This window comes from Haemaphysalis longicornis, unplaced genomic scaffold (assembly GCF_048455015.1).
Source record: "Haemaphysalis longicornis isolate Haplotype H1 unplaced genomic scaffold, Haemaphysalis longicornis Haplotype H1 scaffold_8, whole genome shotgun sequence".
Taxonomy (NCBI): Eukaryota; Metazoa; Arthropoda; class Arachnida; order Ixodida; family Ixodidae; genus Haemaphysalis; species Haemaphysalis longicornis.
In genome coordinates this window covers 123,458,325-123,471,005 of record NW_027526445.1, presented here as the reverse complement: position 1 = coordinate 123,471,005, position 12,681 = coordinate 123,458,325, and the positions used below count along the sequence as shown (strand labels likewise).

Sequence of the window (12,681 nt, the reverse complement as noted above, 5' to 3'; positions counted from 1 at the left end):
TCAACTGACCTCGGTTGGCTTGATGTGACACAGCGTGCGAGGAGGATGGTTGGCTTTTTAACACGAAAGTGTTTTATTCTCGGATTTACGAAGATTTCACTAACGTCATATCCGTCACGGAAGTGACGCAAATACAACGAAGCAAACGGCCTGTAAAGGGTGCACCCCTGCACACAGGGACTTCTTGCGGGGAAGCAACCCTTAGTACTAAAGCATACGTTATAATTGTGGTTGTTCGTTTTCGGGTTTTAAATTTTAACACGAAAGTGTGTTATGCCGGTATACGCCAAGATTTCACTGACGTCATATCCATCACGTAAATGACGCCAGTACACCTTTGCCGAAGCGACCCGCCAGAAGGACGTCACTGGCCAAGCGCGCTCACAAGACAGCCGCCAATCCGCAAATCATGCTGAGCTGCAGATTTCGCCGCACATTTCAACATTTCACTTTCGTGTTTTACCGATTCCTACGGCACAGGAATCACCAACAGTTTATTATTAATTAGCTAGAATTCACGCATGAAGGTTCCTTATGACTGGGGCATGTCTGCAGTCGCTGCATTTCTCCTTTTTTCTGGGCAGGCGCAATGATAATGTTTTATAATTTTTCAAATTACAGCCAGTTGGTGTAAGTAAGCACAAAAGTCGCATGAATGCTCTTAGCTCGCTGACTCAAAGATCAAAAGGGAAAGAGATCGAGTTGGTGCCAAACAATTACTGCTGCTGCGTCCCGACGTTCGCGGCCGACTTCCCCAGTATATTAAAAGTGCTCGTGACACTACACGAAATGAAAAGGCTACATGTGGGCCTAATATTCAGTAATGTATCAAAATAAATTATATCTTGGTGGTCAATCACTGTCTAATATTTGCATGGCTTCTAGCCCCGTTACCTTTGTGGGTGATTCATACTCCCCTCAAGGTACTTTCACGTTGAGCACTTTGTCATGTGCTTTTCCACTTGACGGGTGATGCAGTCCAGATGTTGCTCATTGGTTAGTAGAATATTGTCTACGTTTCCTTCATGATAACCCATAGGCGTCCCGTGACATAATTTTAAAACTTAGTAACACAATATTAACAATGCAGTAACATAATAAAGCAACACATTAACAATATGACAATATTTTTTTCTGCGTAGCAATGTTACAAAGCCTGAAAGTAGGGTATTATGAATTTGAAACATGCATTTGAAGTGTTTAGAACATTGCGGTACGTCTAATAATGGCGCTTGCAGGCACATTACCCCGTATTCTAGCACGACAATGCTCCTCCCATTATTTGTGAGCTCTTCGTGGTTTCTATATTCTTATCTGCCATATACTAAGTGAAAATACTTCACACTGTAACAAAATTATTTATTGACACTAAAAAATTCCCACCCCGACTAAAAATCCCATTGACAGGCTATGCTTTAGCGCTTTCTTTAGGCGTCTTTGTCTTCCAGAGATGTTTAACCCGGTAATGCCACTGGAGGCCATTTTTCGCACAATACAAAAGTTAACTAACGGCCTGAATAACCATCCTACGGTCTTGTAAAGGCACAAAATGTATCGATGTTGCCAGGGGTAGTGAATTATACACAAAATGCTAGAATTGTGCCCTCTTGCTTTCCGCAGTGAGTACGAGACCCTCGTGTGCACCTTAGCCAGCATGGTGGAAAGCGGCGTCACGTAAGTAACTCATGGCGCAAATTCTAAGTCATCCGCAAGCTACTGTGCCTGGCAATATCGATAGTACATTAACATTCCAATTGAAAAAAATCAACGCGGCCCTGCTTTCTTAGAGCAGGTTGCATGTCTCGTATTTCCTCGGATTCTGTCGCTAATAAATCTGAAGAGAGGGATGCAATGAAAATTTCCAAAACAAAGTCTTTGGGGATCTTTTGTGTTATTTGCTTATATATCGGTTTGCCTGAATCAAGGGGCAGGCCGCTGAAAGTCACCCGTTCGCTACTCCTCAAAATGCGTCTTTTGGCCGCTCTGATGCGTGGACGCTTTTACACAAACACAGAATGAATATGATGATGATGATGGTGGTGATGATGATGATGATAAGATGATGATAAATACACAATTTGTAAGCAGGCTTTGCAATTCTCGACGTTACAAATCCGTGCACACGTCGGTGCAAAGAACTTCACTTGTGCCTGTCTAAATGACCGGGCCTTTCTTTTTACCGGTACACAAGAAGGTGAAGCTTTTTAGCATTTTGCACATCTTTTCAACAAAAACACGGCGAGAACGGCGAGACGGCACAGCATTCGTATATGTGTTGATTTCCTGCTTTCCTACGCCGTTTTTGCACGCAGTGTTGAACCATTCGCTTTTATTTTGCGCGGCATTCTCCCAAAAGGAAAGCGTAATCGTCAAGCAAGCGAATATTCGTGCCCGCCAGGTGCTTCATTCTCTATCTTAGCCGTAGAGACGCAGTGCAAGAGGGCGCCAACAAGATTCTTTATGATTGGCTCTTACCTTCCTGACAAAACTGGAAGCCAACCTGAACGCGCTTTCAAAAGATAGCGGTGGCGAAGTAACGGAGAAATGTAGTGAATAATCATGGAAGTGCTAGTGTACATGTAGGTGATAGTGTCAGCCCTTCCAAGAGGAATCGGTGCCAATGTAACCTTCAGGGCTACTGCTATTAGATGCAACATTTTGATCCGGATTATCACTTATGACGTTATTTCCAATGATCAGGGTTTTCTTCATTCTAACTAGAACGAAACTTTGCAGTGATTCACGCGGTAGAGAATTACTGAGTGTCACTGAGAGCGCCATATCGAAGCAATTCGTAGACTTTGTGCGTACACATACATACGGCCATGTGATTGTGCTTGTGCGTGCGTTTGTACACGCATCTTTCCATTGTACGTTACTTTGCTCTTACGTTAACCTATGTTTTTCGCTTAAAGCTGCGAGATAAATACGGGGAATGTAGCAGAAACTTTTTGTGCCGGGTAATTAAAAAAACGTGGTGGTGGCATCAGATGGCATCACCCCACTTCGTAAATTTTCTATAAATAGGCCAGATTAGCGTTCTCTAAAAAAAGAATAAGAAGCATTCAAAAACGCGATACTTTGTTTATAAAACCTCGGCAACCCATAAGTTGCCGGGTGCCCCATCTCAAGTTTCCCATCAAGGTGCCCCATCTCTCAAGTTTCTCAAGGTGCCCCATCTCAAGTATTGACCAGCTCCTCAAAATGATTTTCATGATTCCTGACATCAGAAAAACTAGATAGAACGTTAGGTTGGACGGTGGTTCAACTTTCACATTTTTGTCATTTCTGGTTGCTGCAAAAAATCTTAGCATTGAACATCTTGGATTTTTCGCTATGAGCTAGCATGTTCCCCATAAGCCGTAGATATCAGAACGGGGCATATCATTTGCACCCTTTAAAGTTCTTTCAAAGCATTACAATATTTGCAAACTGACGTTACTGCGAGATGGTTCCTCAAAGTGGAAATTTGTTGTCACCAGCATCATAATTACCGTGATTATCAGCCTCTCCAAATTCACTTGCATAGCAAGGGCCTCTCGCATAGGTCACCACAGCTCCTGTTTCGCCCTACCCTAGTTGAGTTGAGCAATCGTTAATGGCGTTCATGGTAGTGCTCGTCGCCTTCACATATAACAAGGTTGGCCCTGGTGGAGAATATCTTGCTGTAGTGTTTTTCTCCTTAGCTTTGGTCATTTCGGTACACTGCATGATTAAACATGAAAAGTGCGCTTCTTGTATGAGGAGCTGTGCTAGTAATTCGCACTGCTTCGTTGATGCATACTAACCATTGCCTGCTTAACCGACTGACCAGAAGCACCACGTGCACTTTAGTTCTTCATGGTGTCTTAATGACGCATGGCGCGGCAGTTTTCTGTTGCTGTCGCTGCTCTTTCAAAAGCGTGAGCGAATGTCGCTCGCAGGGACCGCCAGCACGGCCACTTGGCTGTGGTAATGATCAAGCTCCTCATCCGCAACGACGTGACTCTTCCCGTGCCGGGGCTGCACGTGCTACTTTTTCACTTACTGGACGGCATGCCACGAACATGCAAGGTGAGGGTTAGAAACATTCGCACGACCTGCGTATATGGCAGCTGGATAACCTGTCTGAAAGAATAAATTTGTGCAAGAATAAATGGTCAATGCCTTTTTCTGTGAAATTTGTAATCAGGTGATGCGGTCACATAAGCAAGCTTCACATGATTCCAACGCTTGCATACGTACAAACGTTCGAAGGTTTGCATATTTCCTGTAAATTCTTACGAGCGCATTAGTCCGCGAACATGCGTGAGTACGCTAACATGCGTCCGTAGGCAGGTTTAAGATTGTAAATGTCTACGCACTAGCACGCAAAAATGGCGCTTCATGCTTGAGGGGGAAAATCACCGGCTACTCTACACCTCAATCTCAATCATATTTAAATGACCTAAAACTAAAGCAGGTACTCGTGTCTTGTGAGGACCGTAGAGTGAAGATCCCTTGGTCAGAACTCTTGGTCACCGATGTGACCATGCGGTCAGGCCTACATTTCTTTCAAGCAGAGTAGAGACGGCACCTTGTGTCTGCGAGTCGGACAGCCCGGTAGACATAATGTTCTCTTAGTTAAGGCTCAGCCGTGCCTTCTTACGCCACAAAAAACATCCCACTTCCGTCACATTTCCCACCATTAGGTACTTTCTAAACATGGTCGCCAGTTTCTCGTGCATGGTGCTTGTGTGAGTAACTAAAATGGTACGAATACAACCACTTCGTCCGCCACTTTTCTGCAGGTTGCCGTCCAGGGTGTGGGTATGGTACTGAGGCAGCAGAAGCAGAAACATTTCAAAGAGGAGGTTGACACTCAATACAAGAACTCACTGGAGCTCAGCCCGACACTCGCTACCCTTGTGGACCGAACGGGAGGCCTGCGGCCGGTCAGCCTGTGGCTTCAGTACAACAGCGCCTGCCTTCCGCTAACCAAAGCGAAGTGGAACAAGTACCGTGCTGTCCACCAGACGCACGTTGGTTTCAACCAAATGTCCTCAAATACCGTCCTTGTTTATGCGCCCGAAAACCGGCAGCCTACACTCGTCCGAAACGCCCAGGACTTCAACCTGGTGAGCTGATTACGTGCCTGTCCACTCTTCGCCACGATCTCCTCAGTCGCTTTAGGCGTAGCTGGTGGAGTGTATATATAACAATAAGGATCGTGCATGAGATAACAATGCTAGATAATGATAACGAACATTGCTGTTGAGGGCGGGATTCGGTGTGTTTTTCTTGGTCTTCAGGGCATATAACAGGCTTTGCTGTCTTATGCGTGAGAGATGTATTCTTTCGGGATAATTTAGACAGTGAATCTGATACTATACTTAAAGGGACGTGGAGGCACTGAAGAACAGGGGCAAAGCAATAAGTATACCTTTGTTAGTGAGGCACCTTCCAGTTGATTGATTCGATTGATTGAGCCCGTCCTCTGGTTACAACGGCGGTATCGGGGAATGTCGAAGATTTTGAGGCGGCCTAAAATGGTTGCACCATCGAACACTACAAAAATTTATTTCACAATCGCATTTTCCAAACGAGAAGTTATGGGCAGAATGGGACTATTTGGACAAACATTTGCGCTACCATAACCAGCATATACCCCGCTGGTAATAATGGCGACCTTAGCACGGAGAGGACTAGAGGACTATACCATGACTCCCGAGGATGGCTGTAAGAACGGTGCCACGCTGGTCGTGGTAAACGTAAGTGTCATGATGTTTTTTTTAAAAAAAACCAAAGCCCCCTTTTTAAGAAAAAGATGATTAACACAAAAATATTTCTCCCATGCAACCTGAGTCAAAGTCAACGCCCAAAATCCAGACTGCTTCGACCTTCTCGGAATAGCGCGATCGGATACACGTCGGCTAATAACGTGAGGGACCCGGTTCGATTCCGACCACGCGAAGCGTTTTTATTGAGGCGTTTGTTGTGTATGTCAGCTTTCCTGTAGTGTCTTTTGGCGTATCGGTAGATTGTTTAAGTGACAGGACGCTTCGAGTTAGAAACGTGATGGACACTATGCTTTTTCGCACTCCGTGTTGATTTTGCTGTTTTTACTCGCCGTGTTTTCTTTCTGTGCGCTAACAAACGGCTTGGTGGACTCACCCCGCAGCCTACGTGAGGGGCTCGGTGAACCCTCTGTCCAAAGGCTTTGCAAACATGAGAACAAACAGTGAAAGCGAGTGGCCCGCAACTACGGACTCCTTAAGGGAGCCATGAAGACAAAATACAAGTTGGGTTTATTAGAAAGACTGCGTAGTTCCGATAACAATGATACCAATAGCATCACAATCTTCGAACAAATAACGAAGATATTAAAGAAAACGTGTGAAGCAGTCCCCCCCCCCCCCCCCCCCCAGTTTCCCGCAACTTTGCTATGAGGTCACAGAACCTTGTTTGTGCGATTAGCGGCCGCCTAACTGACCTGTCGCGACGACACATGACTGGACGTCTGTAATGGGGTCTCTAGGTCTATTTGACCGCATCAATTGAATGCTAATGTGCAGTTAACGCACTGAAAATTGTTTTATTGTTGGCCCGTATGACGTCGTTCTTGCTCCTAACACATCACTGTGGCGCAAAATTTGAAAGTTTTTAAATACTTTTTGCTTTTTTTTCGTTAAAAAACATTTGTGTGCCTGTAATGGAGCTTAGTGAGATACTGAATCCTAGTTCTTTCAAATTCAACGAAGTTGTATTTTCTCTTCATGGCTCCTTTAATCACTGCCTTCAAGAAATTTGGGATTTCTTTTAATCGGCTAGTGCTGCATGCAGTTAAGTGGTCTAGTGCTGTGCTGTCGCTAGTCATCGCTATTGAAGTGTATACTGGTAAATAAGCGTCCAGTTAATATTCTGCCATCACGGGAGGCAGCAAAGCGTAGGGCCACCGCGTGAATTGCAAACCAACGGCGGCCCAAGTGTGGCGAGCAGACACGAGTAGTTTCTTTGATGCCAACTTCCAAATTGTGTTAATCAGAAATATATGAAGCACTTTCAGCACACTCGACCAATGTCAAAGGGTGCAGGCAAAATAGCTAGGCACCGAGCTTAACTTTGATGTTGGTGACTTCTCAAGCTTCATTACATGGTAGTGCGAATTTAAAAATTTTGCCCCAATAGGGGTGAACTTACGACTAGCCTGAGTTGAATTAACTCGTCATGGACCGGCATAAAAAACCTCGCTACTCACTCTTAGTTACCTCTTCTCGCGTCTTACTGTGATTTAAATAGAGCAGGTCACTCGGGGACTCAACAAACATTCCTTTTGCCCGAAATATTTTCTTCCTCATTTATTTTCAGTCTGAGCAAGCCATCTACCGAACCTTCAAATCTCAAGGGTTTGTAAAAGATGTGTCTGCGTGCGCGTGTTCTACTGAACGAAGCTTTGACTTCGACTGGTTTTATTTGTTCAAGGTACGTCTTGGTCTACCTTTTTGTCCCGCACCGGTGGAATCGGTAATCATTGGCCAAGGCCACGTTCTCAAAGCCGTTCTTAATGAGAAATACGCAAACCTATTGCGCAGACTGCTCTCTGTGGGCATCTGGGGAACTAGTTCCCAACAGTACTATTTTATTTATGCTCCTGTAACCACCCTCCCCTTGCACATTGGCCCTGAGGTACCTTTTATAATACCCAGGCTACCCCACCAAAGCATTCGCCGAATCTGTGTCACCTGTCGGCTGGGCTCAAAACACAGCTTGGCACTTCAATTCAACGGCTTTATTTGCAGTTTTACTGATAAAAACGGCCAGCAAGCAGGTTGCGCAGAAGAAAGTGCTCGTACATGTGTCCAGGTTGTCTGCAGTGCAGTTCGTCATTACAAATCCTAGGCTAAACAGTCATTTTACAACGCTTACTTGTTGACAGAGACTACATTATTATTTTATTGCCCGCAATGATTGTTGAGTAGTAAAGCACGCAGCGATGAAATTTAAAGTGTACTTCCGCCACTGATATTTTGCACCCGTGCGAGACCGCACACAAGCCAGACCGCGAGCGCACCAGATACCGTCTTCACTGCAACGGCAACACCGCGAGTTTGATTTCCTGTTACGTCTGGTTTATACAAAGTAAAACGAACATGCACACCATGTTTGTGGCACGTAGAGTCCACGTTAGGCGAGTGGTTTTAGGCGGTGCATTATTATTCCAGGTGTCAAATGTTCACACGTGATTCCTCGTCAAGTAATTTTCATAAATGATCAAGCAAACCCGGCGTAGTCATTTGGGAGCTTGCTGTATGTGCAACTTATCCATACATTTCATCGTTTGCTTTCTAGTTTTTTTTCTTCAGTTGTGACTGAAACGAGTGCATGGAGGAAAAAATCAAAGCCCTTTATTAAATTAATAAAAAGATGGTTAAAACACGAAGCTTTCTCCGATCAGCCAGAGTAAAAAAAAAAAATTCCAAATCCAAACTGCTTCCACCTTTTCGGAATGGCAGAATCGTATAGAATTCAGCTTCGTATCCTGAGGAACCTAGTTTCGATTCCGATCACGGGAAGCGTTTTTTAACAGCAGAGCTGTTATGCTTGAGCTTGGTGCAGTGGCATTCGCATAAAATACCAATAAAAATACTCAGTGCACGTGAACATGCGTCTCATGAGGAGCACCCGGTGTCGTCAATGCTGGCACGTGGACATGAGCCACGTGAGGAGCTCAAAAAACAAAAAACGACCGCACGTGAGCGTACGCCTCATGAGGGGCGCGTCGCGTCATATAGCTCCACCTTCAAGAACGGTCTGCCCAGCGTTCGTGACGAGATCCCTCGCGTGCTCTTCTCTTCGCCAGTTCACGTGCATTCATGCCTCACGTGGGAAGCTCAAAAGAGCTCGCGCAACAGACGCCAAGTTCTCGAAGCCGGTTGCTGCCTGTTCTAGCGCGTGCTAAGGCGGTCCACTTAGGGAGAGATGTGAAAGCCAGCTTACGAAACATCCCGTGCCAGCAAATGATGGAAAAATTTCAGCGGCATGATTGGAAATTTGTGTGAGGTGCAACAGCCGGGTCCCCGATGAAGGAAGAGTGGCCGACTGCTCTGCTTTTTCTCGAGCCTTGTACCACTAGTGGAAACTGTGCCATTTTCTCTTGAGTTGCTGACGTTGCTTTGTGGAAACCCGTTGTGTAGGTTGGCTTTCCTGCAGTGCGGTCTAGGCGTAACATTTGCAATTTTGGACTTAGACTTTGGGCTTTGAAGACATTGGCTTTCGACCGAAGAAAGCTTCGTGTTTCAACAATCTTTCACATCACCCACGATCATCATGATCGTCCAAGTGCTTTCTTGCAGTGTGTTTTGTGGCGACATGGCCATCAGTCAGGCATAGAAAGCTTCACTTTAAAAGGAAAGATATAGAGATCAATAACATCGTAAGAGTAGTCATCACCATCGTAGTCGTCATTGTCTGTTTACCTAAGAACTCGGCATCAGGACGGCTTCTCGTGAATTTGTAACCATTCCTGTTGCCGTTGCCCGAGTCCATTCTTCGCTAAAGTCTTACGAGTCAGAGCCATGTCATATGAGAGCGTAAAATCTTCGATATAACTCAAAGGAAGGGCTTCGCTTTTTGAGGCTATAACAAGATGCGTCACAACAAATAGCTTTGCAGGGAGGTGTATTTAAAACGATGGGGCATGTGTGGTCTGGAGAAAACAGACAGATAACGCATTTTGGCAATACACACCTTCCCGAGGCCATAGGGTTTAAACGTGCGCAGTATAAGGAGCAGTAGTGGCGACTATATTAAATGTTGGAATCTTGATGCGCGTGTATCATAAAAGACTTACGAAGAGCAATCACCACCTGTTACGAACAAAATGTAGTGTGAACCCGGAGCTATTAGCAGAACTAAAATTAAGATACAAGAACAAAAATGTGCATCAGCTTTCATGGTGAGATGACACGTCATCCCCTCGATGCAATGGGTATATCGTAAACAATAAATCAACGGACCACAACGCGCTGCCAATGCGGGCTTTTCATGTGCGAACTGCTGATATTTTAAGCGCAAGATGTGCGTTCGGTACCGCCTCATATTTTCTTTATTTTTCCATGAAATGCGACCAAACCAACAAGAGCGAAATTCTGAGTTGCTTCGGTGTCAAAAACATCATTGCTTGAAATGTGACGAAGCTGCCCTGGAAAGCCTTTTAACCTGCGCCACTACGCAGAAGCCAATGAAGCGCCTTGCATCTCTTGCATCGCCTCCGTTTCCTCTGCCTTCAGGCAACCAGGGCTTGCTCTAAATGGCCATTTGAAATTAATACAAAATGTGAAAAGCTGAGAATTCTGCCCCAGATCAAATACGCCGAAGCGGCATCCGCCGTCGGCCACAGAATAGTGCCCGAGATATGTTTACTTGGGAGTGTAGGCATACTGCTAACTTACGAATGAGGGCAGAGCTTTCAAAGAAATACCCTTTTTTACGCCTCATGGCCCCTCGCAGCAGCCTGCGTTACTAAAAGCGGAACTGTTGCATGCGCAGCCTTTTTATTAGTCTGCTGTAGTTCCTGAGTCACGCAGGGGTGGGAGCAGGTTCCTAGACCCGATGATAGAGGGTGCACTGGTATCGCAGCCGACACCTTCGTAGAAACCGGTTCCAGGACTCACTGATAGAGGGCGCAGGGGTCTCGCAGAGATAGGTTCCTCTCCTTCCCACTATGGGAGGGAGCTTCCCGCAGCTGACGTTTACCGGCCAACTAGAATTTGCACGGCGACGGCGCTGCCATCCTCGGGTGAGCGCCCGTTCTCGTTCCGGCCGACACCAGAGAACCGCAGCTCCGGTGTTCCAGCTGATTGCACACTGGGTGAAACTGGGTTTTGTTGCGTACCTCACGACCAAATCACCCTCATAATTTACAGATTCGAAGAGGTACCACACCCTAGTCCACACGATGACGTCTCTACAGTCGAGCGGTCGTACAATAAAGCCGCACGTGCACTCCACTTGTATAGCTACCCTGCATTTGACTACCGTCAGTGTACTTACACAATGGTATTTGTTGGGTGAACAAACTTCGAAATACTGTTACAGTTAGGGCACGCATTTCAAGGGAGGAATCATATAGTTTAGGCTCGTTGAGCTTGAAGGGGGCCTCTTTCTTACGGCAGGACCTCTATTGCAGGGAATCTTCCGAAATTTCGGCCCTGCCTTTCTGCCGGAATTCAAGACAGTGATCCGTATGAATATCGCCGACGGCCAGGCAAAGCACCAGCGGGGCGCCCTTGAGATGCTTGCGGGCATTATGCGCGGTAGCAAGCACTGGAGCTTTGAAATGGTGAGCTAGCTCATTTTCAGGCGCCTTTAACCTGGAAGATATGTTTATATGGGGTGGGTAATCTTTATGCAAGCATGTGTGGTGCAATTTCTAAGGGGTAAGAACATGTCTTTTATAAGCACTAGCCTTACTTGGGCTAGGTAAACGCAAAAATTAAGTATGTCTATCTGTCTGTATTCCCATCCATCCGTTTTTCGTCTGTAGTACTGTCTATGTGCCTGCCTAGCTGTTATCCGAATTAGCAGAATAAACCCGGTACACCCATGGGTCACCCTTGGATCACGAGCCCGATGGACGCATGACGCAACCTGTTTTAGGGAGCTTAATAGGGAGGTAGATATATATAAAGAAATAGAGATAGAGAGAGAGAAAGAGGGAGAGATAACACTGCTTTTGCCCAGCTGTTTGAGAGGAAGACTAGTACTTCTTCCCAATCGGCGGCCAGCAACCCACGTACCCTGGCGGCGTTTCCAACCAAGTCGACTGCTCGGAGTGAGTCTTCTTGGAAGGAGCTGAACAGAATGATCTCAGGAAGGGCAAAGAGAGAGGAAAAGTACGGGGAGAGGAGTGCAGGGTGAGGCTAGTGTGGAAGGCAGGATAATGGTGAGAGTTTACGGACATTGGCAATGGGTTAAAAGCACGATAGCGGGAAAAATGCCTAGTTAGGAGTTGTCCATCAGTGGACTGGAAGCAGAGCTAGGGAGGCAAACGGGGAAATGGTAAACTGTTTGAAAAGAGATAAAAACTAGTTCAAAGATTCGGATGAAATAATCTTAGTTGAAGAAATGAATGCCCACATAGAATATTTGGATGGATACACAGATCACGATGGTCCTCTAGTGATAGATCTATGTCAGGAAAACTGGCTTGTAATAGTAAACACAGAAAATAAGTGTGACGGACATATACCGTGGGAAAGCGGAAACAGACACTCCAGCATAGGCTATAGTCCAGTCTCCGAGACAGTATACGAAAGGTTGCGGGAAATGAGGATAGATGAAAACGGGACAGACATCTTAGGAAGCGACCACAAGCGGCTTACCTTGCACTTTCTACGTGCAACCCGGACATATTTAGACATCGGTTCAATCGGAGGAACTAATTTGAGCAATGAACAGTTAAAATCATCACTGATGTGATGCAAGACGAAATCAATAAGTACCCAGACAAAAATTGAAATTACAAAGAAATGATCACGTTCATAAATCATAAGATCAATTACGCCAAGTAACAAAACCAATGGAAAGGGAAGAAAAGGTCGAGAAGCTTGTGGATTGATTGATTGAAGGGTTTAACGCGCCGACGCAACGCAGGCGATGAGGCGCGCCGTAGTGGAGGGCTCCGGATTAATTTTGACCACCTGGGGATCTTTATCGTGCGCC

General features: G+C 45.7%; 1 protein-coding gene across 1 annotated transcript in view; it reads left to right on the top strand.

The window, feature by feature from the left end:
• LOC144148460 (proteasome activator complex subunit 4-like) overlaps positions 1-11,308 on the top strand; it is a 75,691-nt gene extending 64,383 nt beyond the window's left edge. The window contains exons 18-22 of the mRNA XM_077680000.1: positions 1,621-1,674; positions 3,924-4,053; positions 4,770-5,096; positions 7,327-7,440; positions 11,147-11,308. Coding sequence (XP_077536126.1) covers positions 1,621-1,674; positions 3,924-4,053; positions 4,770-5,096; positions 7,327-7,440; positions 11,147-11,308 — 787 coding nt within the window. The remainder of the gene's footprint in view (positions 1-1,620; positions 1,675-3,923; positions 4,054-4,769; positions 5,097-7,326; positions 7,441-11,146) is intronic.
• Positions 11,309-12,681: the final 1,373 nt, after the last annotated feature.